This window comes from Anastrepha obliqua, chromosome 2 (genome assembly GCF_027943255.1).
Source record: "Anastrepha obliqua isolate idAnaObli1 chromosome 2, idAnaObli1_1.0, whole genome shotgun sequence".
Classification (NCBI taxonomy): Eukaryota; Metazoa; Arthropoda; class Insecta; order Diptera; family Tephritidae; genus Anastrepha; species Anastrepha obliqua.
The window spans coordinates 98,531,843-98,558,700 of NC_072893.1; the positions used below are offsets into that span (position 1 = coordinate 98,531,843).

Genomic DNA, 26,858 nt, shown 5'->3' on the forward strand with positions numbered 1-26,858 from the left:
TAAGATGGCACCTCCCGCTGCTCTATTGCATCTAACCGAGGTGGAGTTTGATTGGAGCCGTTTGTGGCAGATGCAGCATTAAAATACCTCTGGTCCAGGGTTGGGTTCAAAGCCAGCCCTGAAGAGAAGTATTTGGAGCAAATGTACTGCAAGGGATTGCTCCTGTGACGAGAGATTGGGGGTGGGATACGGTACACTAGACAGGGCTAGTTTACAGGGGCGGCAGCCCTTGATCGGGGAAAACCCGAGTCATTCCGGCAACGTAGAACCGGCTGCATTGAGAATGGCTGCACTATGTCGGTAGACATAATAGCCTGATGCTAACATGGGTCCCGGGACTCGTGGGTATCGCGGGAAACGAGATCTCTGACTCTTTAGCCAGACTGGGCTCTGAGGCCAACTTTTTTGGCCCGGAGCCCGCTCTGCCACTCCCTTCTGCACCCATCAAAGACACGGTTAACAAACGGGTTACTCTAACCCACAAGTGAGATTGGCAGGCTGAGAGAGGCTGCAGATGGACAAAATTGATGTTACCTGTCATGTCCGACCGACTGTCGCAGTTCCTCTGATGACGGGCCACTTTCTATGGGCAAAGCACATGGAAAAGATGGGCATCTCAGACAGTGCACTTTGCCCGCTTTTATTTTGTTTTTCGAAAAAAAAAACATTTATATCCCTTGGTGTTTCAAGCACACACAGAGTTTCGAACCCAGCTCATAACGAATGGTACCAACTCATTTGGCTATGGCGGCCGCTATACTTCTACCAAAAGTTAGAAAATTTGTATGCGAAACAGTTAAAAATACCCATGAATGACATACGATATCGGGTTTGTTAATTTAGTAATACGTAATGTTGATAATGTTTCACAAATGTATGCGGTGGTAATTTATATCTGCCCCATACTGTATATTATAATTTAGCATATTATTTTTAATTATTCGACTTTATTAATATTAAATTTATTTGTCCGTTAGGCTGTACAAATAACTCTAAGAAAAACTTTTTTCTTTATTTTTATAAGAAATAAGTATCTAATCTAGTAACTTTATCAATATATAATAACTTATAAAATTATATATACATGTAATTGGCGCGTACACCCTTTTTGGGTGTTTGGCCGAGCTCCTCCTCCTATTTGTGGTGTGCGTCTTGATGTTGTTCCACAAATGGAGGGAGCTACTGTTTTAAGCCGACTCCGACTAAAAATGTGTATGCAATTTTGCATCTCATTCAAATTTTGGTATATTATGCTAGTTTAATGCGCCTTCTTCCATATAACGAATGCTCGAAATGTTTTTTATTAACAAGGCCAACAGTAAAAAAAAAATTAAAAATAAATGCGATTTCGAGCTAATTACAACTTTTCCTAAATATTTTGAATAAAAAGTTTGAAAATGTCTGATTTTTTTAATACTTTGTACAAAGCATGAAGCTTTAAGTTATATGGTTATATAGTCAAAACGTTGCGCTGCTATCATTGTAAACACAGGTCTATATGCGTATATTCATCTTTATAGGAGACATGTTTTTAAAATATTTCGAGATTCAATAAAGAAAACATTAATTATATAATGTATCGTATGTATACAAGTATATATAATATATAATCTTTATGAGATATGTTTCTAAAATATTTCGAGATTCAATAAAGACAAGTTTTCAGTTAAAGTACAATTCGAGTTATAAAATTATTGAGAAATTGGATGAAAAATTATTTCTAATACTTATCAGCGCCTATAATAGTTATTAGATGACAAAAATATTTTTAACTCGCCAATAAAAATGATATTTCGACGTTTATTTCTTCTTCTGTTGCTTGATAACTGTTATATAAGTGAAATAATTTTTTCGTTGCCCCTAAGATCATGATGTCTGATAACAGTTATTACCCAACGTTTATTGTTTCCGTTGCCTAATTACTTACATACAGGAGTTTTCGTTTTTAACCATAATCAATAATATGAAGTGTAAAATTTGGATAACCCTATGTCATAATAACATATATTTATCAGCTACATAGCACTTAACTCGGCACATTTTACTCTTCGATCTAATTCAATCTTATCTCTGAGTTCAACTATTGAGTAACAATATTATGGAGTCACTATCTCAGTATTTGCACTCCATCGAACTTAATCCAGCACTAATTCGTCCAGTTTGTCTTGTTTGTTTGTTAACAGTTATAGTAGCCCCGCCAGTGTCGAGTGACGACCGCTCAGATAGTTTGCGGACCACCTCTTCAGCCCTGGGAGGAGTGTCGACTGATAAATATCATCTAGTAGCGTGGATTAGCTGACTGTGTCCTGTCTAGTGAACAGTATATCCAGTTTGTCTCATTTATTTCGATTTTTCATTTTTGAAAATCGAACGAACGGTGCAAAAAATGCCTTTGCATATTATATACTATATGTATATAGATATGGATACAGATTGACAACTGAAAAATATTAGTTATAAGCAACGTAAACAAATATTGGGAAATAACTCTTATCGGCAACGGAAAAATATTTCTCATCAGATAGCTTTTATTAAAAACTTTTTTGTTAAACTTCAGAATTCGGGTAACACTCAATTTGTAAATTCGAAATAACTATTATTTTTGGTCTCTGGCAATAACAATAGTTAAAGTAAGTTAACTTAGCTTTCATTCATGATAATGCAGAGGAATTTTTGTTAAGATTAACCCAGCAATCTATTTAGAACTAATTTTAATTAATTATTTGTGCTACTTGTACTTAAATTGAGATTATTGCCATTACCAACGTTACTGTTGTTGCCACCTAATAACTGTAATAACTTCTGCCTAGTACGTTTGTCACTCACGCAAACGCAATGTATGAGATTTGTAAGTTGCTTTGTGGAGTACTGCTCTAGATTACGTTGTTCGTCAACCCATTCTTTAAATTGTTCATTTGAGTAGTAGTACGCTTTTATAAAACTATCAACATAAATGCGGTGATGCGTATATTTTTGATTGGATATCAACTCAAGTATGGACATAAAATTTGTGAAGTCTAGTTGCATTAGTGCCCGACCTCCCGCCGAGCACTTTTTCACATTCGAGAAACTAGAAAAAATAGTTATTAGCACATATTGACACTAATTTATTTAAGAAGAATTACCCTTCTATTAGTAAATGAGTCGCGACATGAGCCATTGAATTCCATATAGATTCCGCAGGCACATTTATTTCTTTGGCGATTTCTTCCAGACGCATTGCAAAGCTTTGAATATTCTGGCATAATTAGAAAAGAATTAAATATTACCTTATGACGAAACACCTTTGTAAATCTCACTGATGCTTTATATCTTTTTCTCTTTCCTTCTTTTATTCCCATCCACTTACCCGATTCATTATATCAATATAATTATTATGATGGAAGCTGACGTGATTAACATCCCACTTTATCTTGGCCATCATAGAAAGAACTGTTTGCAGATCTATGACCCGTGCAGTAACACACGTGTATACGGGACGTTCAATATCGGCCATAAATTCGATGTAATTAAAGTAGGCAGTTAGCATTGGTCGCTCCTGCGGCGGCAATAAGTGATTGAGGTAATTATGAAGCGTTTGGAATTGTTGCATCATGCAATGCCCACTCTCTACCGCACATATGCGCTGCGATAGTCCATACAGTGTATCCGGATTTGCAAGTTCATTATTGATCTAAAATTAAAGGCAATACATATATAAAATATTAGATTACGCTAATAATTGATTATAACTCATACTAGTGACGAAAAGTTTAAAGGCCAAATTTTAATTTTTGTTACAACGTTCTGCAGAACAGCTTGTAGTTTTTGTTCCAGGCGCGCCTTGTAATATTTTTCCATTGTCACGGGCTGGAAAAAAAAGAGTTCGATTGGCAAATCTTGAAAATTTTTTATTTATTAAACCTACAGCATCTCTACCAAAGATTTCATGTACCGCATAACCATAGAAATCCATCAATTCCAACATACTGGCAATAATTTTGGGTGAAATACAGTGCAACAACTTACACATTTGCAAGTAACGACCAATGCAACGAAATATATTTAATGTTGTGTTGTTTACAACAACTTGCCTACACAAGAAAAAACCTTACTACCTTGTTTCACAAAGTACATATGTTAAATACATAAAGAAACGTACACATTAACACCTTCATCATATTTGCTTTGTATACTTTTTTGTTCGTCGTCACTTTCCTCCGAGAAGTAACAAGATGCTTCGTCCACAATCCCGGACAATATATCCTCTTCAAGCATAGCCACATCTAGACCACCGTCGAAAGGTGAACTCTTTTCAGAGAAACGTAAAAAGTAACCATAGGAATCGTAAATGGAACTACCACCATCTTGCGAATGCACTGACACTAACTCATCACAATTATTATTGCTAATGGGCGAGTTATTTACCGATGATGCTGAGATGAGTACGGGAGCAGCCGGAGGTGATTTGTGTCGCCGCAGTGTATTGCGAACGGATTGAAACTCCTATACAAATTCATTTTAGATTAAAATTTCTCTATACTTTTACTTATCTCACCGGTAGTTGAAGTATATTTACAAAAGATCCCACCATCCTCCACGATTCGTTATCAAGAAAGAGGCATATTTCTTCCAGGCATGTGATGTGATAAAGTTGAAAAAACTCTTGACTTTGAGTTTGCATTGTTTCAATAAGCTTCTCCGACTGTTCGCCACAAAATTCAAGGCCAATTTTCTTCAACCTCTGAGCTACGGATAGTACCTGTATGAACTGATCATACTTAAGAGTTTTCAATTTAGGGCTTTGCAAGAATATACAAATCTTTGTAAGAACATCATTCCAAATTCGAGATTGCCCCTTCTTTAGTTTCTCCTCTATATAAATATCCGGGGAGTCCTTCGTATCTAGAGGATATAGTTTATAATTTTGATGCCATACAACTATTTGATAGTAAGACGCCAATATAGTCCAGAATGTTTTGCATAAGCTGATTAAGCAGGAAATGTATTTGTCCACAGTTACCTGCTCACACAGTTGTTCGTAAAGAAATTTCATGTTTTCATCAATATTAGGATCATTATAAGCTCGCAATACTGAATTTACTGAAGAGTGAATAGCTGAAATGAAGTTGATGTGCAGCTGGAATAGAAAAACGTATAAACGAAATTCTAATCGCATTGACCAATATGAATTGATTTGTCTTACCTGATCCATAGCAATTAACGATTTATTTAGCAATTTGTAGGCTTCTTGCAGTTTTGCATACTTTCGCATATCAAAATTTAAAATCATCTGTAAAATTTTTTTAAGGTATTAGAGAGACATTTTATAATTGTTTTTTCTATCATAGGTACCTCATTGAGCACTGTATCTAATTGAAACTCTGTTAATAAAAGGGTTTCTGCAAGCTTCTTATTCAATGATTGCACGCAATTGTATTGCAAATACTTCGCGGCAAAATCTTTACACTTAAGCAATAAACCTATTGCTCCGGAATAATTATAGTCAGAAAGAAATTTTTGCACTTCTACATCAGTCGATTTCTACAAAAGAGACAATAAAATACTAGTTCTTGGTTAAATGGAATAAACTGACCAATTCTTTGATCGCTTGCAAAGTGTTCAAAACATCCTTAAGTATTTCACGTTTCCGATATGATGCTAATATCTCCAAGCTTGTAGTGGTCAGATTGACTTTTGCAAAATTTAAATATGAGCGCGCTTTTCGGCACGTCCATAAGGATTCTTCTAGTTCTTTTTGGATGTCATTGATGGTAGAAAATTCCTCATTGCATGCACTACGTTGCTCCAATATATTCTGCAACACTTGCTTGGACAAAACTTTATGTTGTGTGCGCAGTTGAGCAATGGTGTCATCAATTAATTGGAAATTGACTCCATCACTAAGTACTTTCTGCAAAAAGCAGTGAAGAAATGGTAATTAAATGAAAAGGAAATCTTGAGAACGGTTTAAATACATAGAATACTGTTTTTTACACAAACAACTGAACTGATGCAAATCTAGTTAATCTAACTTGCCTGTAATTCGTATTGGCCGTGTAAATTACATTCCTCCCCGTCTTCAGTTTCAAAAAAAATTTTTTCGATACTCTCCAGTATTTCTGGGTCAGACTTTAGTGGGTGAATATCAGTTTCAGGAGGAATACAACCAGAGCTTGTACTCTCTCCCGCAGGTATGACACATTCGACAGTTCCACATTTTACCTTGCTTGCAACAACACCCGTGGGCTCTGATGATACGCTTTGAATGAAATAATCGGAGAAACCCATTGCTGGTATTTTTACTTGTCTATTGGTCTGTCAATTAGATATAAAATATTAATTGAAACCTTAAGTATAACTTAAGTATTTACCTGTTTGTGTAGCAAGTCCATAAACTTAGCTTTAAATTCATCTATTTTTGCCCTGTGATGATACATTTTTCTGCTAACTCCTTCGGAAGGAGAATTTACGTCTATTTAACAATAAAAATGACAGCAACAAAATTGAACGGTTGCATTGACCGTATTTAAATATATGTATGTTTGATTAGTGATCGAATATTTTTCTTTCCAATTATTCACACGATTTAAGATGATGCCACATATGGGAAATTACCGAATCAGATTACGATAATAATCTACCCGTTTCAGACTTAAAATTACCTGTCAAGTTGTGTACGTGTTTTACATGGAGATTCGTGTTGGCTAATTCCACGATGTAGATAATACAAAGGTACTATGTTGCTGAAAATATATATGCTCTGTCACTCATTTGCAAATATTTAGTGAATATTGTAATGGAAACGAATGCTGCGTGTTAAATTATGAAAGTACGAACGATAAGGCTCCCAAATGCATTTTTTCTTTCCAATGACACTGAGGTAAGAAAGAGGGTAGAAAAAGCAACGAGCTTAGTGCGAAGATTGAATGACTAGAATCCGATTTAATAATAATTAATTCAAGGATTACCGAAGACGGATTGGGATAGTGTTGTCGGATAGTTTTACCAGAATTCAGCAAGACATATTTGAAATATGCAATTGTTCCCTAAAATTATAACAAAACTGACATGTGTAAATGAAATAGTTTTCAGTAAGCTTGAAAAAAGTATTGATTGAAGAAAATACTGTTTCGCGAAATTTTTATAGCACCACTGTCCAAATTTGCGCACAAGTAGTTTTCTGTACTTCAATGTGTTGGTTGCCCTACGGTGGGGTAAGACTTATATGGTAGTTAAGTCCCCTCGAGAGCCTTATCAACCACGAACTAAGAGGACAGTTGGTTTTACGTCACCACACCAGCCGGTTCTGTGTAACCGGTATGACCCGGATTTGTATTCTACCAAGGAGGGCCAATCCAACAAAAACAACAGGACATCTCCGTATATCGATTGGGTGACTACCGGGCTCGGGTTTCTGACTCCAGCAATCGTCTCCTGGTATTTGCTGGTTGTTGTTATTGATGTAGCAGTTAGCTTTGCCCTGTCAGTGTAGTGTAAATCGCCGGTTGTCTTTAGCTCATCTAACGGTAGACCCAGGAAACTTGCTGTTTCGACAGGTTGGGTTAGATGAGTGGGCTTGATGGGGCATGTGAAAAGGTGGTTAGTGTCGTGCGGGGTGCCTTCACATGGCGGACATATGTTTAGTGTGTTGGGGTCAATGCTGGATAGGTAGGAAATTCATCTGCTACAGTATCTAGAACGTAGCTGTGCAAAGGTTACGCGGGGCTCTCGGTGAAGTTAGAGCTCTTCGTCTGCAATGGGTAGTGGTTCGACTCTCGATGAATGTGGTTAATTGTATGTCTGTACACTGTCCGACCCAGTAATTCTCGGTCTAATTTGTCCTGGATCGCGTCAACGGAATTGAGGAGATGCCTCCTGAGTGCCTGGGAGGCGGCTCCAACTCAAGCAGGTGTCTGCATGGTGCTCAGCAGTTTAGAGGTAGTCGTTTACATTGGCGCATAGGCCATCAATCTCATTGCCCGACGCCATTATTCTACAGTCGTCGGCGAGATATAGAATTTAAAAAGCAAGGGTGAAAGGTCACCATTCTGCGGAAATCTTTGCTTTATTTTCCTCTGTTTAGAGATTTGGTCTCGAAATAGCACCCACGAATGACAACCACTCAGGTAATTCGTGGTTCATCTCTTCAGCCCTGGCAGGAGTGTCGACAGTATACTGTCATCTAGTAACATGAAATGGCTGACTGCGTCGAAAGCCTTTTTTAGGTCCAACGCTACTAAGACAGTCCTCTAGCAGAGGTGGTTTTGGTTGAGCCCACGGTTAATCTGAGTGTTTATGACGGTGAGCGCTGTGGTGATACAGTGCACTCTTAGCAAGCCATGCTGGTGTGAGGCTGCGGTCAGGTATTTCGTGTAGAGTCGGAGTAGAAGGGTTTCAAGAGTCTTCACTACTGGGGAAAGGAGAGTTATAGGCCGATAAGAATCCCCTTGGTGGGCGCGTTTCCTGATTTCTACTTGTCAGGAATAATGAGAGTGGCCATGGACATAGTGAAAGTCCTTGTGAGGTTACTGGTCTTCCGCGACTTCGGCCTCCTTAGGGGTTCCAGTCAATTGCGGCACTTGTTAAGGCCCTCGCCTCATTTGAAATGGTATTTTCTGGGTGTTTCTTTAAAAGAGTCTAAAACAGTTACTTTATTTTTCGCGATTTTGACAAGTCTGACGTCAGCTCCCTTCGCAATAAAAAATAAACGAACAAATGGGTTGGTAATATTGTGATTTGTGAGATTAAAACTTAACAAACTAATGAAAACGAAGTGCCGTGTGTTAAATTGTGAAAGCGCAAATTAATATAAAGACTCCAACTTTGCCTAATAGTACGCTCACATATAAGCAGATGATCTACTTCTTCGCGCTTAACTCAAAATCCGTAATTAAAAGGCGCGATTTCCCAAACTAAAGGAAAAGAAAACAGCTTTGTAGACATAGTTCTAATAAAATGTTTGTAAGGTATTGTTGCGCGTATTTTTCAAGTGCGGCAGTCGTATTATTTTAAATTAAAAGACACTTTTTGTAACAGCGTCCGTGCGCTTTAAAACTTTTTGTATTTCTGTTCTTATTTTTTACGACTTCTCCGATTTACACCAAGGACACATATTTAAAGCTAGTCAGAGTGGCCTGATATTACAGTTAGATTTAGTAAATATGTAATAGAAAACAATAGAATGTATGTTACTGCAATTATGCTTACTGTATGTATGTATGCAAATAATGAGAGATGCTCATAACATAGCAGAAATAAAGTGCAAGTGAGAAAGAATGCGAATGTGAGAATACGTACATAGGACGTACTTTTCGTCGGTAACAGGTATTATTAACTATACATTCATATAACAGAAAATCTGCCATATGTGAACGGGTTGATTAATTTTGTTAATTTATTATTAATTTTGTGGAATTATTATTATTAATTAATGCATATGTGGGAGTAGTTAATGCTGCTGAACCTTACCTTGAGTTCGCTTAACTTAGTATCGAAAAACTTAGTATCGTTCACACACAAGAATTTTGAAATAGATTTTAGTGCGAGTCGGAAACTAGTTCATGCTCTTGTGAAAAAGTTTTTATATTTCAAAACATGCATGTTTTTGGACAACCCAGATTATTAAAATATTTATTTTGAATAACATTACATCAAATACATATACCTTCAATCTATTTTCTTTATATTACTCAAAAATTAAATTAGGGTTATATTGTATATATCTCCTATAAATAAAAATAATAATAAAATACTATTTTATTCGATGAGAAAAACGCCCCGTTTTCATGCACTAACTTGTAGAAGATATAAAGATACTGTAGTTTATTGTAGAAATGTGGAGACTAGTGCTTGTTCAAACAACAGTTCCGAATAGTTTAGTGCAAAATAATGCTCAATGAGCACTTTTCTGCACAGTGTTCGAAGAGTACTTAATGTATTTATCGAATAGACTCAATATTAAATTTTACATTTTTATCGACCTTATTACATTTACCAATCGATTAAGGATGGTTAAGAATAATCGATTATATCATAAAGTAATTATTAACACAATGGTATTTGTTTATCAATTATTGTAAAACACTTAAGCTTCTTTTAGCTCGAATATGTTTTCGAACAATTAATAAGTAAAAATGACAGATTTTCCAGTCGTCGATATTAATACCGATATTGATTTTCCAGCCCTGCTAGCAAATTTGAAAAGGGCTTGTGATCTATGGTTCCGTAATGAACATACTGCGTCGAAAGAACTAGGTGGAGAAAACTCGTACTGTTCCTCCTATGACAACATCACGACAACCATTACCGAGATATTGCGTCATGGATTGCGTTTAAAAATAAATAATGCTATGATGGTGGGTATATTATATTTTTTTTACTTTTCTAAAAAAAAAATAGGCTAAATTTCCATTATGGCCACAAAGCATTTCGATGGTGGGAGGAGGCGTCTCACCGTCTATAACTCCCATAGGAAACAGCATGGATTCACCATTATAATTATAAAAACACTAACCCCTTAGAATACACATGGAACTCTAGGGAACCGATATCATTACTTTCAAGTTTTAAACTAGAATAACAACTCATTGGAATTGCCAATAATATTATGTTGCCAGATGCCTGCCGGAGTTGGATTGATGATGTGTATTTTTGGATGGCTGCCCACTACTTAAAAATAATGCGAATTTACAAGCGGCCTTCAAGTAAACATATTTGTAAAATTCAAAGGAATCTTAATACGAAGTACATTTTTTTCTGGTGTCTGGTAGCGCTTAATTACACGACTTAAATAACAAAATGTTTAAAAACAATGAACATTCGGAATTAGCTGTTTTCATTTTTCGGATGGAGACACACCACTTTATCTAAAAAAAATTATTATTTATGTTATCTTAGAAAAAAGGGCCGAAGACGAAAATTTTAAATATTAAAATATTCTCATATATATGTACATTTTAATCCTGAAATTGAAATGCCGCTATCGTCCGAGGATCATAATCCTCAAGCAATAGAATTCTATTTTCTGTTATGACAGTCGATGTTGTTGTTGTTGTGGTAGTAGTTTTCTAAATCCTGCAGTGCGGTGAAGTCACCGGTCGTCTTCGTCTAACTCATCTAGCGGTAGGCCCAGAAAACGTGCGGTTTTGGCAGGTTCGATCCAGAGGAAGAGGGTTGAATAGGTTTGATAGAGCATGTGAATAGATGTTTAGTGTTGTGGGATGTGCCTTCACATGCTGGTCATATATTGGATATGTCTGTGTCGATTCTGTAAAAGAAGGAGTTAAACAACTACAATCTCCAGAACTAAAGTTAAATAGATAGTTTGTTTAACAAATAATAAGACGCAATAAGTGACTTAAATAGAGGCCTTGGCATCGCAAAATCAAGATCAAGACTTCTAGGAAGCCGGTTAAACTCTACAAGTCCTATTGTAAGAGGGGCGAAATTAAGGTAATTAGATCTGAGAACTTCAACATAACATAGCATATAAGAGCGAAGTACTCTATTAGGAACATTGAAACTTATTTGGCCAAGTAGATCTGAACAGTCAATGGTACCAGATATTATATTGTATATAAACATTCAGCTTTGAACAAGTCGTCGGATCTCAAGTGATAAAACATTGATAAGCATGCACCTAGCGCTGTAGGGTGGCAAGAGTTATAAACTTACGCTGAACTTTAAGTCATTCAGAGCAATCAAATCTTCATGCAATCCTAACAATGTATCCGATAGAGAGGAGATTCTGCGAAAAAGTTTCAAATCATCAGCATAGAGTAAATATACCGACCAATGTCATTAATGAAAAGTATAAACGGGGGCCGCCGTAGTCGAATGTGTTTGTGTGTGAATACCACTCGGAGTTCAGAGAGAACGTAGGTTCGAATCTCGGTGAAACACCAAAATTAACAAAAACATTTTTCTAATAGCGGTCACCCATCGGCAGGCAATGGGAAACCTCCGAGTGTATTTCTGCCACGAAAAAGCTCCTCATAAAAAAACATCTACCGTTCGGAGTCGGCTTGAAACTATAGGTCCCTCATTTGTGGAACAACATCAAGACGCACGCCACAATTATATATATAAACAAGATAAGACCAAGACTACTTTGCTACCTTGTTGTACTCCAGAAATTGACACAAATGTGTGGGATTTAGTATTCCCAATTTGAACATTTGAGATTCTATTTGACAGAAAAGCTGAGTGGAAGCCTAGATTTTGAAGTTTTCAAAGGAGGATTTGGTGTGAGACCGTGTCAAATGCTTTCGAAAAATCGGTGTATATGGTGTCAACTTCAGACTTACTATTAAACATAGTCCTATATTTTATCACTTCATTCTTATTACCAGTTTTGAATATTCCAACGGTCAATGAAAACACCAGTAGATAGTGAAATATTGAAGATATAGTTTAATGGTGAACAAAGTGAATAACTACACTTTTCCATCAATGTCTCGTTTCAAGGAGGATCGTAAAGATGAAATATCATTGATAATACATTGTTCAGATAACGTCAATGGCCCAAAGTCTGAGGTTTTGGGTGCGTCAATACAAAAATCATAGTTGGTGTTTTCTTAGACCACGACATAATTAGATTTGCAAAAGTCACCGAAAAGGTTTACAGAGCCAGCCAAACTCTCTGAAAAAGTGCCATTAAATTTCACTCTGGTTGGAATATTAGAACATCCCTTTTTCGAATTGATGTATTTCCAGAACATTTTTGTGTTTCCTTTTAACCCTATTTATTATACAAAAATTTGCCCAGGACATTGAACTGGGCCATATAATCGATATATTTATGTTGAAAGGCAATATTTTTAGTCTCCTTAACTTTTCAACTTCCTAGTATACCAGGGCAGTTTATGTATTTTACCTGGAAGTGGAGAGAGATTCCTGCTAAATATGTCAAACAACTTATGCAAGAACACTTCAAAACAACTTCCAATCAACTTCAGAAATTTGGGAGTTTAGAGAGTTAAAATTAGCATTATTGAAGTTATGAGAGCGAGTGTTTAGATTAAAATTGACATTGAACGCTAGTTCAAAAGGTTCTAAGGATAATGATAAGGGTACATGACACATGCCCGATTTGTAAATTGGAGAATGACATTCAGTTAAATGGGAAATCAAATTATTATCTATAAAAATATGATCCAAGATATTATTCAGCTTATGTACAAATGAATTAATCTGAATTAAATTGACACTAAAAAGGCTGTTTAGGAAGTTAATTTCATGAGTGTAGTTAACGTTGTTTGGAGTTAAGGTATGGTCGTTTAGTAAATTAGACCAGACAATTTTATTTAGATTAAAATCACTTAATATACAAAATTGACTATTTACATTATTTTCATATATAGTACGTCAGTATATTATTTACATGAACGCAATACAGTGAATACAGTGACTACTAGGAGGAATATGTGACGCACAAATGAAGAGTTTCTAAATGAGCCGCACATGCAAACACAAATCTGATCAAGGAGTGAATCACTATTTGATAGCTGATAAAACGACGAAAAAAGGGAACACCTAAGTTAGTGAGCGAAACTACCATTCGGGAGTGCGTAGGTTCGAATGTTCGTGCATGAACATCAAATAATAGAAAAAGTCTTTTCTAATAGCGATCGACCCTCGGTAGGCAATGGCAAACCTCTGCCATGACAAAGCTCCTCATAAAAACCATTTGCCGTTCGGATTCGACTTAAAACTGTAGGTCAAGACGCACACCACAAATAGGAGGAGGAGCTCGGCCAAACACCTAACAGAAGTGTGCGCGCCAATTAATTATTTTTATTTTTTAATGAATAACATCTGGAAGTCATTAAATTAATAAATTAAGGTAATGCCCACGATTTAATACTTATATTGTCGAATACACTTACGCCATTAATAGCGATGATGTATGTAATTATAAACTGTACTAAGTTGTTAGCAGATGGCACATTTGATAATTTTTAATATTCGATGTCTTTAAAAAAGATAAGCCTGTTTTTTCGTTATTGTATAAAAATTATTTATTTGTTTTAAATGGAATATTTTTTATCACTAAATAACAAAAACATGTTAAATTATATTTATTCTACTTTAAGCCTAACAATATATCTCCCGTTAGTATGACGAGAAACAATATTTGTCTAGCTATTAACGACGATTTCAAAAAACTGGTGGACAATTTTGAATGGATTTGTAGGTCAGCACAAATTCGTACTTCATTTGCAACCGAATCGACTATATCTCCTTTGCCATTTATAAACGAATCGTTTGATACGTCATCTGCAATGCAACATGCTGTTAAATCTTTCCTTCGTTCCTGGGTGCAACGTAATTTAAAAGCAAAGTGCATGAATGCTTGTTTTCAGATTCTGTTCGGGGAAAAACAGTTACTAGAGGCATATTATAAGGAAGACGCTTTTTTGCGAAATGAGGCGTATTCAACAGCACTTCTTATATCATTGTCAGCTGTAGAATTGAATCAATACAGCCTGTTGAGTCAAATCGAAACCAAACTTTATAGTCCGGAATTCGGCGTAGCTGCACTTTCTGCTGTACCGAGTACTATCCGAAGACGTACCTCTTATCATCGCATACTTTCAATTTCGCCACCTAGGAATAGAAATGTTGACAAGATAGGGGTCGTAAATACGCAGGAAATGAGAATTGGAAACATAAGCGACTGCTCCACCAACCAGAAGGTAAATAAAATACTTCTGAATAGTAGGTAGAACTAAAATATTTTAAATTTTTAGACTGCTTTCAAAAAGACTTCTCCGAAATCGAGCTTTGCTACTACATTTCGCAGAACTAAAAGCCTACCAGCATTACAGCACAATCCCTGCGAAACTTTTTTATTGTTTCAAGAAAAGCTAAGACCGGGATCTAATAACAATTTAAAAACTGGTTCTAAACGTAACATAAATGCCTTAAACGTAACAGGTTTTTCCGATTCAAATACAAACTCTACCACCACAACTGACTCCTCATATTCTGAAAACAATTTTTTGGATCTGGGGCTACCTTCAACATCTCTGCAAAGCCGACAGCAAATGCGTACAGGTTCCATTTCTTCTTCAAACGCGGGAACTCCTTGTCGCATTGAATTAATTAACTGTGACGATATTAAAATTTGGACCGACACTTCCTATGATCATATTCGGAACCAGCGACATGAATTGCAAAAGGAAGCGACAGCAACTGAGCCCTGCCCCATCCCTCAGAATTTGGAGCCACTGAAACAGGTTAGAATTGTTTTTAAATATAAAACACATGCATTCATGCATTTTACAAATACATCTTAATTTACAGAAAGCGAAGAGCTCAAGTCCTATTGGTAGTTTTTTATGCAACCTTTTCAGCACTCCACCAACATATACACATTGGTCAATACTCAACCAAAGCGGTAGCAGCTATGACGTCAGTTTAGACAACAGGGAAGGTAATACTGCAATTGCTATGTTTCCCTGTAATCCAATACAATCAGCAGATTATGCAGTGAGTTCCACTGGCGGGGTTTTGAACGCATTTATGCCTGTTTGTGGAAAAAAGTTACGTTCCCGTAACTCCCAAAACTTATTCGAGGACGGAATTAGCACGCTTGATTATAAAAATACCATCAATGACTCATCGAAAGAAGCCACAGAAGAAAATTGTATCAAATTATCGGAAGCGCCTAAACAGTTACCAAAACATCAGCAGAGTTTAACAGATTTTTTGCAAACGTCACAAATGTCGCGAAATAACACCGACTTGGAAAAGGAGAATGCACATTTTCGAGTATCTGAAGCGATAATATCAGCAATAGAACACATAAAGTGGGATAATAGTACAGATCCAGTGAAAAAATGGCGGCGGAGAAAAGGTAATCAATGCCATCCACCTAAAGTACATAAATTATATCAGTACCAAAAAAATCCGTAGCACTTACATTCCACTGAAAAAGGAGAACACTCATATACGAGCACTGTCGCTAAATTTTCCATATATATTGTGTTTATTTATTTTTATGTTATATATCAAATTTTAAATTTTAGAATCAAATCGATCGACATTAGCAACAACTGCCACAGATTGCTTGGCCACAGACGGTACACATAAAAATAGATTACCAGCGAAATTCGAAAGTGAGGTATTTGCAGTTTTATAATGTAAATGGCATATTTACACACACTAAAAAATACAAAACTTATATTATTTAGTCTTGCGACGAATCCACTGAGCACATTTCTTATGCAGAACTAGGCGAAAGTTGTCTTGATTTACTTTCCGCAGAAGTTGTCGGCCTCTCATTAATTTCAAAATTTAACGATAAGCATCTACCGAAAGTATCAGAATTGAAATGGCTAGTTTCGGAGGAAGATACGCCACAGCAACTATTACCCATGCCTGATAATAGTTCAGCGAATCCTGACGATAATATAATACATCCAATGACACGAGGTACAAGGTACTGGGCGCCACCACGTCAACAAATCATTTTCACGGATCATCCATCCACAAGGTAGTTACAGTTGGGTGTACCTAATAATATATACACTTGCTAACACGAAAATAGCAGTACCAAAAAAATATTAGATTTTTTTTGTAATTTTCATCTATCATGTGATTAGAAATTTTTCATTATTATTTTGAAGTATGATTATATTCTTTAACTGAACACAATTTATAACAAAAAACAAAACCTTTTGTATTAAAAGATAGACATTAAGGGTTAACATTAAAATAGCATTGGTCTACAAGAAACGTATTTTGGCAAAGTTTATAAAAAAATTAAAGAGAAACTGCATTGGCAAAGTTTGCTGATACAAAGTTGTAATTAATATTTAGTTGAATTACGGCAACACAACGGCGGGGTATTGAGTCCACCAATTGATCACATCCCTGGGAATACTGCTGTTGTTGTTGTAGCAGCATAAACATTCCCCATGTTTACATATGGGAATCTTCAGCCACGGTTTTTCTCCTTTTAAGTCCAGATAAACTTTACTTATTTTAAATCTAACACCTATCTACGAAAGGTTAAGTTAAGTGTTAGATTTGGTATTGAAATTTTCTTTTGTATGATTTATAGGAAAAAAATAAATGGCTTCAAAATAATTGTTTAAGGGTACTGCTATTTTATGTTCACAGCTGTATATGACTGGCATGTACACTTCTGTTATGTGTTTGACCGAGCTCCTCATCCAATTTGAACAGAAATTTTGAGCAATTTCAAACCTGCGCTTTGTTATACTAAAATTTAATGGGTTAAAAAACTACATGAATAAATTGTATAAGTTTAATAAGCGCAAGTGGGAAGTGTTGGAAAATGTTCGTTTGATATTTTTTTTTCCTTACTGTGTCCCTTTTTTCCCGATGACAAATACATGGTAATTTTTTAATAAAAGAATTTTTTTCTAAAAATTCTGAATTAAAAAATTTATATTTTAATGTATTTTTTTCTTTTTAAATTTTTTAAATACTTGTGGATTTTGTACAAAGTTTTAATATGTGACATTTGTTTTAGAAATAATTATATTCGTGTAAAAATTAAAAACAAAAGTTTTCAAAGCTGGCTAAAATATCGCTTTGATAATTATGTGAAGACAGTTGCACATTTGTTTACAACTTAATCAGCCCCATTTATATATTTATTTCAGTCGCAAGGAGTTGATACGAAAGCAGAATAATCGTTGTGCGGGCTGTGGAATGCGAGTTTCTCGGCAGTATGTCAATAGCTTTCGGTATTGTACGTATCTCGGCAAGTTTCATTGCACTGGATGTCATCGAAATCAAATATCCCCCATTCCTGCCAAAATTTTACAAACGTAAGTGGAATTAAGAAAAGTCGAGCGAAATCCTTAACTTTTTTTTATTTCAGTGGAGTAAACTATATAATTATTAATGTTATTTCTTTTCCCCAATTTGTAGTTGGGACTTCAAGTGCTATCCGGTTAGCGTTTTCTCGTATCGTTTATTGGAACAGATGTACCTATATCCGCTATTTTATGTGCCGGATTTAAATCCTGCTCTCTATATAGATAACAAAGCGCTACTTTCTGCTCGAAAAAAACGTGTCCATTTAAAATTTGTTAAAGATTTTATAAAGTGTTGTCGATTTGCAGTCAGGTGTGAACAAAATTTGACACCCAACTTTATTTTAAAAATCAACTCATTAAGTATTTCCTATTTTTTAGAGAGCAAGTATACTTTGAAAGCATACCAGATCATATTACGAACGATTCGGATATTTGGTCACTCTCAGACTTCATTGATGTCCACAACAAGAGTATGCAGCGCTCAATTGACCAGCTAATCGAGAAATGCGAGCATCACATCTTTAATTGTGTGGTGCGTTTCAAGAGCAACAACAAAACTTTGAATTCGAATTAGTTAAAAAAAATACTCATAATATTTCACAATTATTTTTAACCAGCTCTGTACTGCCCGGGGCTTCCATTGTCAGTATTGTCATAAGGATCAGGTGATTTATCCATGGCAGCAAAAAGTATTTCGTTGTGATGGGTGCGGTTCATGTTTCCATCTCAGCTGCTGGAACTCAATGTCAAGTATGTGCTGTAGATGCCAAAGAATCAACAAAAGACGGGAAATTGCGGTTACTTGAGGTACAACTCAATTGCCAGTTAGGAAAATGTGAAGATAGTGTAATGTGCTTAATTGCACCACAACTCTGTTGCGTATTCAATATAACTTCGCCAAATTTATTGTTAACTTCAAAAATCAATTACTTGCGCATTTAGCCTATAACCTCATTTTGGCATACATTTTATAGCGCCACTATAAACATGTTTATTACAAGTATATTTCAAATATCATTAAATGTAAAATTTGCATTTTTGAGCTTAATTACAAATTGGCGATATTTTCATCTTACTTGCTTTAAGGTGGTGCGCTAAGACATATTATATTGTATGAGTATCTATTGTATAAATTAACTCGAATTTTTATACGTTGCTCGCGTGGCAAATAACGTGGACAAATTGCGTTCGTTTACTCGAAAAGCATGCAAGGAGAGAGCGTAATTTGGTATTTAATTTTAAGGGGAAGTTGGAAATTCGTGATGCGAAAACTTTAGCCAGCACGAACTTGGCAAAGTGTTAAATTTTTTTCAACACAACAATTTTAAAAATTTAAGATGAAATTCAGAAACAAGATTGTTGCTACCGCCATTATGACTCTAATGGTCTTTTCATCATCCGACAGTGATCATAATGAAGAAAAGTAAATGTTCGAATTTAAGCCACCTGCCCAATGTTAGCCGTTTCGTATACTGGACATAAAAAATATGATTGGCTATGCAGGGTTGGAAGAAAAAACAAAGATGTAATAGTGTAAGCTTTGACATTGTGTAAAAATAAAACTAAAAATTGAAGCAAACACAATATGGAGCAAACAGGCCATACTTCTATGGAAAAAGTTCTGAAGCAAGTTTTCGTATTTTAAAAATCCTTTACGAAGTTATTAACCAAAAACTGTTGTATGGCGAATTTTAATATAATTATATACATATACATACATATAATATAATTTCTATAATCCACATAAGAAAATTAGTTGTCCCTTATTTCACATTTTTAAATGTTTTGTCAATCGTCGCAACCATCTGTTGTAACTATCGCAATCAGTTGTCATAAAAATTTGTAAGTTTCTGCAACTTTTGCGTACGCATACAAATTTGCACTAACTTTCTTTGACAGAGAATAATTCTAAACTCTTAACAATGCCAAGTTCAAAGTTAAATATTACGAAATATCAATATTAATTTGTTCCGCATAACCGAATTCTAACAGCCGACTCATGTTAACAGTATACTTTCGGCGAAATTGGGACTTGTGCCTTTTTCTCCGTAGTCCTGATATGTATATTCTTTGTTAAATAATTATTATTTTACATATGCTAAGCCAATAGAACAATTAGTACAGAAAACATAATATCATAATTTGTATATATCCCTTTTAGGAGATTTTAAAGTTATAAAATTACAAAGGAATAAATAAGAGTAATTGAATAACACAATAAGTAAGCGAATTCAATAAATTTTTTAGTTAATTTCATCGATTTAATTACTAAAAATACCTGTTAAAATAAAATGTGTTTATGGCAGAGGAGTTGAATCATCGCCGACAGATCCCAAACAGCAGTTTTTGCAGCTTGCTTGCAAATAAATATTTGCAAATTCCTGTATATTTGCATTCTTCTCTCTTTAGGAGTGTAAGGTTCCTTACTCTCTGAACTTCTCGTCTTTGCTCATTCTTGCTGGCTTTTTTTTTTAACTAACGCTCCTAATGGTTTACGCAACAAATAATGTAGAAGCTTGTTCAGCTTATGCGTCCATGTTACTCATTATAACTAAACGTATTAATTTTCTTCAATCCTAGATAAACCATTTTTCATTACAAAATCCTACTGGCAACAAGTAAGGAAGTGTTAAATTTGATCCTTTATATACCCACCCACATTTTAGTCAAATTTAATTTGTAATCATAATTCACAATCACCCTTCTTTACAACTAAGTGCGGATATAAAACTGTCGAAGAATTTAAAACCCAAATAAAACTTTTGCTTTCCTTTTATTTAACAATTTTTCACGTTCGTATAGCTTGAATAGCTGGCGGCCGCCGTAGCCGAATGGGTTGGTGCGCGACTACCATTCGGAATTCACAGAGAGAACGCCGGTTCGAATCTCGGCGAAAACACCAAAACTAAGAAAAACATTTTTCTAATAGCGGTCGCCCCTCGGCAGGCAATGGCAAACCTCCGAGTGTATCTGCCGTTCGGAGTTGGCTTGAAATTGTGTGGAACAAAAAGGGTGTACGAGCCAATTATATATATAGCTTGAATTTTATTTGATATTCGCTTAAATAAAAAAAACGAGGTAAATATGTGCAATCTTGGCAACAAATACTTTAAAAGATCTTATTGTTTCGGCAATTAATGGAAGAGAAATTCATGGAAGCTAATGAAATTGCAACATTCCAAAAATAAAAGTCATCGGGGTACTCTCCGTAGTAGTATTCCGATGCTTTTTGCATTAAAATAACGACACAAATTGATTCAATAATAAAAGGTTCCGCATTCAAGCAGCTTTCTCGCTTCCACAGAAAAAATAGGATTCTTAGTTGATCAACGATGTAGTATTTCTTTTATTAAGATTAGTAAAAGATTTAATAAAGGCAATACATCTAATAAACTGAATAAATGTTTTTCTTAATGATTTATGGGGTAAAATTAGCTTCTTATAATGTTATCTTTCTACTTAAATGGGAAGAAATTAAAAGAAAGAAATGGATTGAATTGTGCGGCAACTTCGTTAAGCCTGATGAAAAAGTACGTACACTATTAGTATGTATTTCCCAGGTTACAGCGTAATGTCAAAAAATAGCCGCCCCCCTGAATATACGCGTTAAGAATATTTAAAATTGTAATGATAGTTAATTCAATATTTAATATGAAATGCGTCATTAAAAGAATTTTTAACATGTACGGACAATCCGTCAATGTTTTATTTTGGATAATCTATTGTTATTTTTAATTTATAATTTTTAATTGACAATTTTTAAATTTATATTTTTTATTTTTAAAATCTATTATGATTATGTTTTTATCATTAAAATATTATTTTTTTTTTATATTTTATTTTAAAATTTATAAATTTTTAATTTTTAATTTAATAAAGATGAATAAAAAACATTGACGAAAAATCCGTCAATGTTTTATTTTGGATAATCTATTGTTATTTTTAATTTATAATTTTTTATTTTTAATTTATATTTTTTTAATTTTTAATTTAATAAAGATGAAAAAAAAAATAAAAAATGTTAAAGCTAAATTAGTACAAGGAAGTAATTTGTGAAAATTAAGTTAATTTTTAAATTAAAAAAAAAAACCTTCATTTTTGTAAGTACCTTTCAAAACAAAAACGGCGACTCTCCAAAAAGGAGAGTCGTTGGTTAACCGATTCGATCTCGCAACAAAAATCATTGTTACAATTCCAACCGCTTAACCAACTTATCTAAACAGCACATACAGAAGTAATGTAATTATAGTTGGGTAGTATATTTGAACTCTGTTGAAATCGTTCACAAAGTGAGCATGTTTGCAAAACAAAACGTTGATCTTATCAACGCTGCTCACAAACTATAAATAGAATAAGTTTATGCCATTGACAGAGTAAATATGAGTCACAAACTGCAAGATAAGCATTTGTCCGCGCGAACTAAAAAAATTTTTTTTTTTTTAATGGAAATACTTTATTTGCACTCTATCTTGGAATACAGATATTCAGCAAAAGAGATCTTATTACCTAATGACAGCATAGTATTTACACCGGTGCAAAACTACATAGAAAACTATAGAATTTTTTCTTTTTACAATTCTTATGCATATTTTATGTTATTAGATTTAATTTTTACTCAAAAATTGTATAACTTACTTCATGTATAACTTATATTAGAATTTTAAAATTTATTGGAGCATTTTAACAATTTCATATTTAGCTCTTTTTTTTATTATTGTTAGTATTAAATTGACAAATTTAAAGGAATGGCAAGTCTAAGACATGATTGCGCTTTAATCGTCTAATTTCATTGGTTGTGTCCAACAAGCAAATAGCATTTGTGTTTACATGATTTGACAATCGTTCATGTATCTGTTAGAATATACTGAGATTTCTCTCTTAACAAATGGAATACCTAGATCCATGTGTATGGCTTCGTTTGTGATAAACCAAGGTGCATTAACAAGTGTTCGTAAGGTCTTTGACTGGTAGCGTTGTAAAATCTCCACATTGGACTTACTAGCAGTTCCATATAGGCTTCAATATAGCTTTATACAATCTAACCTTGTTTTCTAGACTAAGTTGAGATTTGCCACCAAGTAGCCAGTACATTCTTTTGGTTTTATTTTTAAGCTGTTGAGGCTTAGCTTTAAGGGGTTACGCCACTCTAGCTACTGTAAAAAAGCAGTTTTTTAAGGATTTTTTTTACATTGAAAGAAAGGTGCCAGGAAAAAACTTTTTAAGTATATTATTAAGCATGTATTTAAGTGTAATTACAAATATTTTTATTGAAAAATATTACAAAATGGCGCCTTTGGAGTGAATCTCTGAACGCGCCCTGCGAAAAAGGCACTCCACGGCAAGCAGTACAACTGACGTAAATGTCCACCTAAACCAAATTAAAAACATTCTTCTCAATCGACGTGAGTATAGCTGTAGAAATACGTACGGGATTTTAGAAATATTGAAATTTGTGTATTTTGCAGATGTTTGAAGTCAAAAGTAGAATTTTTCGTCTAAAATGGAACCGTTAATTGTTTATAAAAATTTTTCTAATTAATTAATAAAAAAATCCGTACGTATTTCAGTGCGGAATAATGTTCTAAAGATCCTTGTACAATTACAAGTGAAAATATTAAAAATTGTTTGTGTTATGCTGCTTGCCGTTTTGAAAAATCACGTTTTGAGATAAACACGCTTTAAATTTGAATAGTCGGTTCAGAGACGTCAGAGGCGCTCGCGCAAAAGTGCGAAATATTAGAGATAAACATTTTTTTCACGCATAGGACTTTTTGTTTTATATTCTAAAGAGTTTAAAGCATCTTTTAAGCAAAAAAAAAAAATTTCGATATTTTGAAAATCCTAGAGTGGCCTAACCCCTTAATATGATTTTTCCATGTGAGGCGTCGATCAAGATGCATTCCCAAGTACTTGACTGTGTCGCTAGTAGGAATTTGATGACAATTTAAATACACTGGAGGACATTGTTCTCTTCTTAGTGTAAATGTAGCATGAATAGACTTCATGATTAATATTAATTTTCCATATATTGAGCCAAGTTTCCAAAGTGTGTAAGTGATTTTGTGGCAGGGAGGGGGCCTCTGCAGGGGACTCACTAGATGCGATGAAGGCTGTATCATCAGCAAAAGTCGCCACTTCTACCTTTTCTGTTGTCGGCATGTCGTAAGTAAATATCGTATACAAGACTGGGCCTAAAACGCTACCCTGAGGTACACCTGCGTTGATACTACATATTTCAGATGACGCATCTTGGTGCTTTACATAAAAGTGCCTGTCGCTTAGATAAGATTTAAGCACTAAGTAAAAATGTGCTGGTAAAAGTTTTTTAATTTTAAAGAAACTCTGTCGAATGCTTTTTGTACGTCAAGAAAGGTTGCAGAACAGTAACTAAAAAAATGAAATGTTTAAATTTATTGAAATAGTTTTTTGTAATTCTTCTTTATAAATTTTCGTAGAAAACTTCAAATTTGAACTCTCTGGAGTTCAAATTTATAAAATTTACCTAATATTGGTTCATAATTTAAATCTCTTATTAAATATGTTATTGGATTAGAAGGATATATTTTACAAATATAAAATATTGTTTAACATTTTTAGAAAGTTGGGGGTTGGGTCAGTTTGCTAGATAAGTGTCGCGCCAATTCGATCACCTGACAAAACGACACTAACGCCATTTCTCAGAATTGCTTCAAGATTCGCTTATGACGCTTTTCCAAATAAAAATATATAATCTCTGTAGTTGATTTTTGCTTTTAACGGCAAAACTCCGAATTTGAGTTAATTTTGAGTTGTGTCGCTTTTCTCGAAAACCATCGATATATACTAAATCTATTTGAAAAACAATATCCAAGAATCTTTGATATCGATATCTTTTAAACTAGCTGCCTAGGGCAAAACATTTTTTTGATTTTTGTTCGATAACTTTGGAAAATTATGATGGACGCAAAATACATAATTTCCAAATTTTCCTTTCTATACAGAGAACTTTGCCTACGTTACGTGAATAAACAAAATTGTAAGTATACATACATACATATAGGTATTGGGGAAAAACTTTTGGTAAAAAAATCCTCCCTAGAAATGTGACTGCTCCTGGTCTCTTATGTCATGCGATTAAATGCTGATAAACCCTTTACATATAATCCTTTCTGTTTAAAAAATTCGACTAAAAATATTGTAAGGTCTGAGAGTAAAATGAAAATTTTAAATTTTTGAAATAATTTAAAAATCAAATAGACAACCCAACACGAAATTGCACCATGCAATTGATGGATCCTATGGCACACACATACATATTTATGTACATACATTCCTTTAGACATACAATTTAACAGATGTTGGTGGGACATGCGCCTTACGGTCTATGAACACAGGGTGCTTATATTCATAGCATATCAATAACTTGAACATATTGTGCCTTGGTAAAATATTGTGCCTGCAGATTTTGGAAAGTCTATCTTAAAATTTATGCATATTGGCGAGTTTGCAAAATTTGTATGAGGAAGTAAAACACGCTACATACTTAGTTGTTCATATATACATATGTGTGTATATACGTATGCATCCAAAATCAATGGCCATACCTATAATGTACATACAAATGTAGATAATTTTGTTTGCAAAGTTTTCGGGACAAAGTGACGCCCTATAAATTCGTCATGGCTTTCATTACACATGCATATCTAGAGGAATGTAAGAAACAATATCTCGAGCGGCGTGAGAAGCGGCATGTGAAGACATAAAATCAATACCACGCTAAATAAATGAAAAAAAACAAGAATTCAAATAGTGATAGTGCTTTTAAATATCTCTGAAAGATAACTCTTTCTTTACGTTTTTGCTTTCGCCCATATACATATGTAAGTAAATATTTATGTTTGCAAGTAACGAGCATAATACAAATAATTTTAGAGCACCCAAGACTTTGTGGTGCAAAAACAAATATCCTTCCTGAAACCTAAAAACTGGTGAATCCGTCTGGCGTTAAAACACCCCACCTATTTGACAAAATATTATTGCACCCAATACGAAAAGTTTGAATTGAAATTGTATCGTAAACGTTTCTAATTTTCACAGTGTTTTTAATCAACAAATGTCTAGAATGTTTAAATTTTTAGATGCATCCATTTAGCGTTTAGTATGCCATATGTACGTACATACATACGCATATGCATATTTATATACAATACATTACTATATTTATTATCAACAGAGACTATGAATTATTGCCATTATGGTTGGTTAGAGTGGTGATTCATCCAACTAGCGCTTTCGCACCATTTTGTTGCCACATCCTCGTTACCAACTGTTTGAACAGTGATATACAGCAAGACTATTTCCAGCCTGTGCGGTTTAGGAACCTTATTAGGCTGTTGACGTCTAAGCCAAACAGTTGCTCGAGACTCTCGAACAGCGGTTTGTCCGGGGTTAACATTCTGTCCTTCTATAGGGCAGGGTATTCACAGAGGAAATGAAAGATTGTTTCCTTTTTCTCCGGTTGTTTACAACAATGACAGTATGTGTTGTGAGGGATGCCCATTTTGTTCTCCGATAGACCAAAAGCCAGTTATGACTGCTGTTAGTCTACAGGCGTCCCGTCGTTTCATGTTTATCAATGTCGACGATTGCTTCAAGTTATAGGTGGGTCATAACGTCCTGCTAATTTTGCATTTCGTCTGGTCTCTCCATCTACAATCTGCGGTTCGAAAGTATTTTAGGGAAATTGCATTCTTGACTGCACCTAATGGTATGAATACTGCAAGAACGTTATTCATGACAGATCCCCCTCTTGCCAATTCATCTGCGTTTTCGTTATCCTCAATGTACTGGTGCCCCGGGACCAAAATTAAGGCTACTTTATGGTTTTCGCTCAAGGTGGTAAGCCCATTCCGACTTTGTTCCGCCCCTTTAGAGGTTGTTGTAGCCAAATCCAGTGCCTGGATTGCAGTTTGGGTATCCGAAAGAATAGCGATATTGTCTTTAAAAGAGGGATCTGTGATTAGTAGCCTACAAGCTTTCCCAGTTGCGTCTGGAAGACACTGTTGGTATAAGCCAGACGCATAGAGTTTTCAATTCCAAGTC

At 34.7% G+C, this 26,858-nt stretch overlaps 3 protein-coding genes across 7 annotated transcripts in view; 2 read left to right on the top strand and 1 right to left on the bottom strand.

Annotated features, from left to right (window-relative positions):
• Positions 1–1,497: 1,497 nt before the first annotated feature.
• LOC129237510 (syndetin) lies at positions 1,498–6,495 on the bottom strand. Its single transcript, XM_054872311.1, has 12 exons — positions 6,354–6,495; positions 6,019–6,297; positions 5,576–5,893; positions 5,335–5,523; positions 5,186–5,272; positions 4,538–5,119; positions 4,142–4,485; positions 3,908–4,073; positions 3,739–3,849; positions 3,350–3,673; positions 3,126–3,238; positions 1,498–3,070 (listed from the first exon to the last, which is right to left on the bottom strand). The coding sequence occupies exons 1-12, from the start codon at positions 6,417–6,419 to the stop codon at positions 2,716–2,718; spliced, it is 2,934 nt and encodes a 977-aa protein (XP_054728286.1). The 5' UTR covers positions 6,420–6,495; the 3' UTR covers positions 1,498–2,715.
• Positions 6,496–10,023: 3,528 nt separating this feature from the next.
• Positions 10,024–20,778, top strand: LOC129237538 (run domain Beclin-1-interacting and cysteine-rich domain-containing protein). Of its 5 annotated transcripts, none has more exons than XM_054872349.1 (11): positions 10,024–10,109; positions 10,165–10,337; positions 14,076–14,678; positions 14,733–15,221; positions 15,289–15,841; positions 16,014–16,108; positions 16,179–16,480; positions 17,619–17,786; positions 17,890–18,087; positions 18,156–18,309; positions 18,395–18,884. In XM_054872349.1, the coding sequence occupies exons 2-11, from the start codon at positions 10,332–10,334 to the stop codon at positions 18,581–18,583; spliced, it is 2,757 nt and encodes a 918-aa protein (XP_054728324.1). In that variant the 5' UTR covers positions 10,024–10,109; positions 10,165–10,331; the 3' UTR covers positions 18,584–18,884. The 5 variants fall into 5 exon arrangements, with proteins under 5 accessions (XP_054728324.1, XP_054728321.1, XP_054728320.1 ...); XM_054872346.1 differs by adding an exon at positions 20,580–20,778 and having other exon boundaries at positions 10,033–10,337; positions 18,395–18,584; XM_054872345.1 differs by having other exon boundaries at positions 10,033–10,337; positions 18,395–18,584; positions 18,821–18,884.
• Positions 20,779–25,278: 4,500 nt separating this feature from the next.
• Positions 25,279–26,858, top strand: part of LOC129237810 (WSCD family member CG9164) — a 53,401-nt gene continuing 51,821 nt past the window's right edge. The window contains exon 1 of the mRNA XM_054872751.1: positions 25,279–25,636. The gene's annotated coding sequence lies outside the window, so the exon portion shown is untranslated. The remainder of the gene's footprint in view (positions 25,637–26,858) is intronic.

Coding starts and splice junctions, on each gene's coding strand:
- LOC129237510 (XM_054872311.1), bottom strand. CDS start 6,419: ATGTATCATCACAGGGCAAAAATAGATGAATTTAAAGCTAAGTTTATG. Junction 5,894..6,018: donor ACGGCCAATACGAATTACAG/GCAAGTTAGATT, acceptor TGCTTTTTGCAG/AAAGTACTTAGTGATGGAGT. Junction 5,273..5,334: donor TAGATACAGTGCTCAATGAG/GTACCTATGATA, acceptor AAAATTTTACAG/ATGATTTTAAATTTTGATAT.
- LOC129237538 (XM_054872346.1), top strand. CDS start 10,116: ATGACAGATTTTCCAGTCGTCGATATTAATACCGATATTGATTTTCCA. Junction 10,338..14,075: donor AAATAAATAATGCTATGATG/GTGGGTATATTA, acceptor TTCTACTTTAAG/CCTAACAATATATCTCCCGT. Junction 17,787..17,889: donor CCTGCCAAAATTTTACAAAC/GTAAGTGGAATT, acceptor CCCAATTTGTAG/TTGGGACTTCAAGTGCTATC.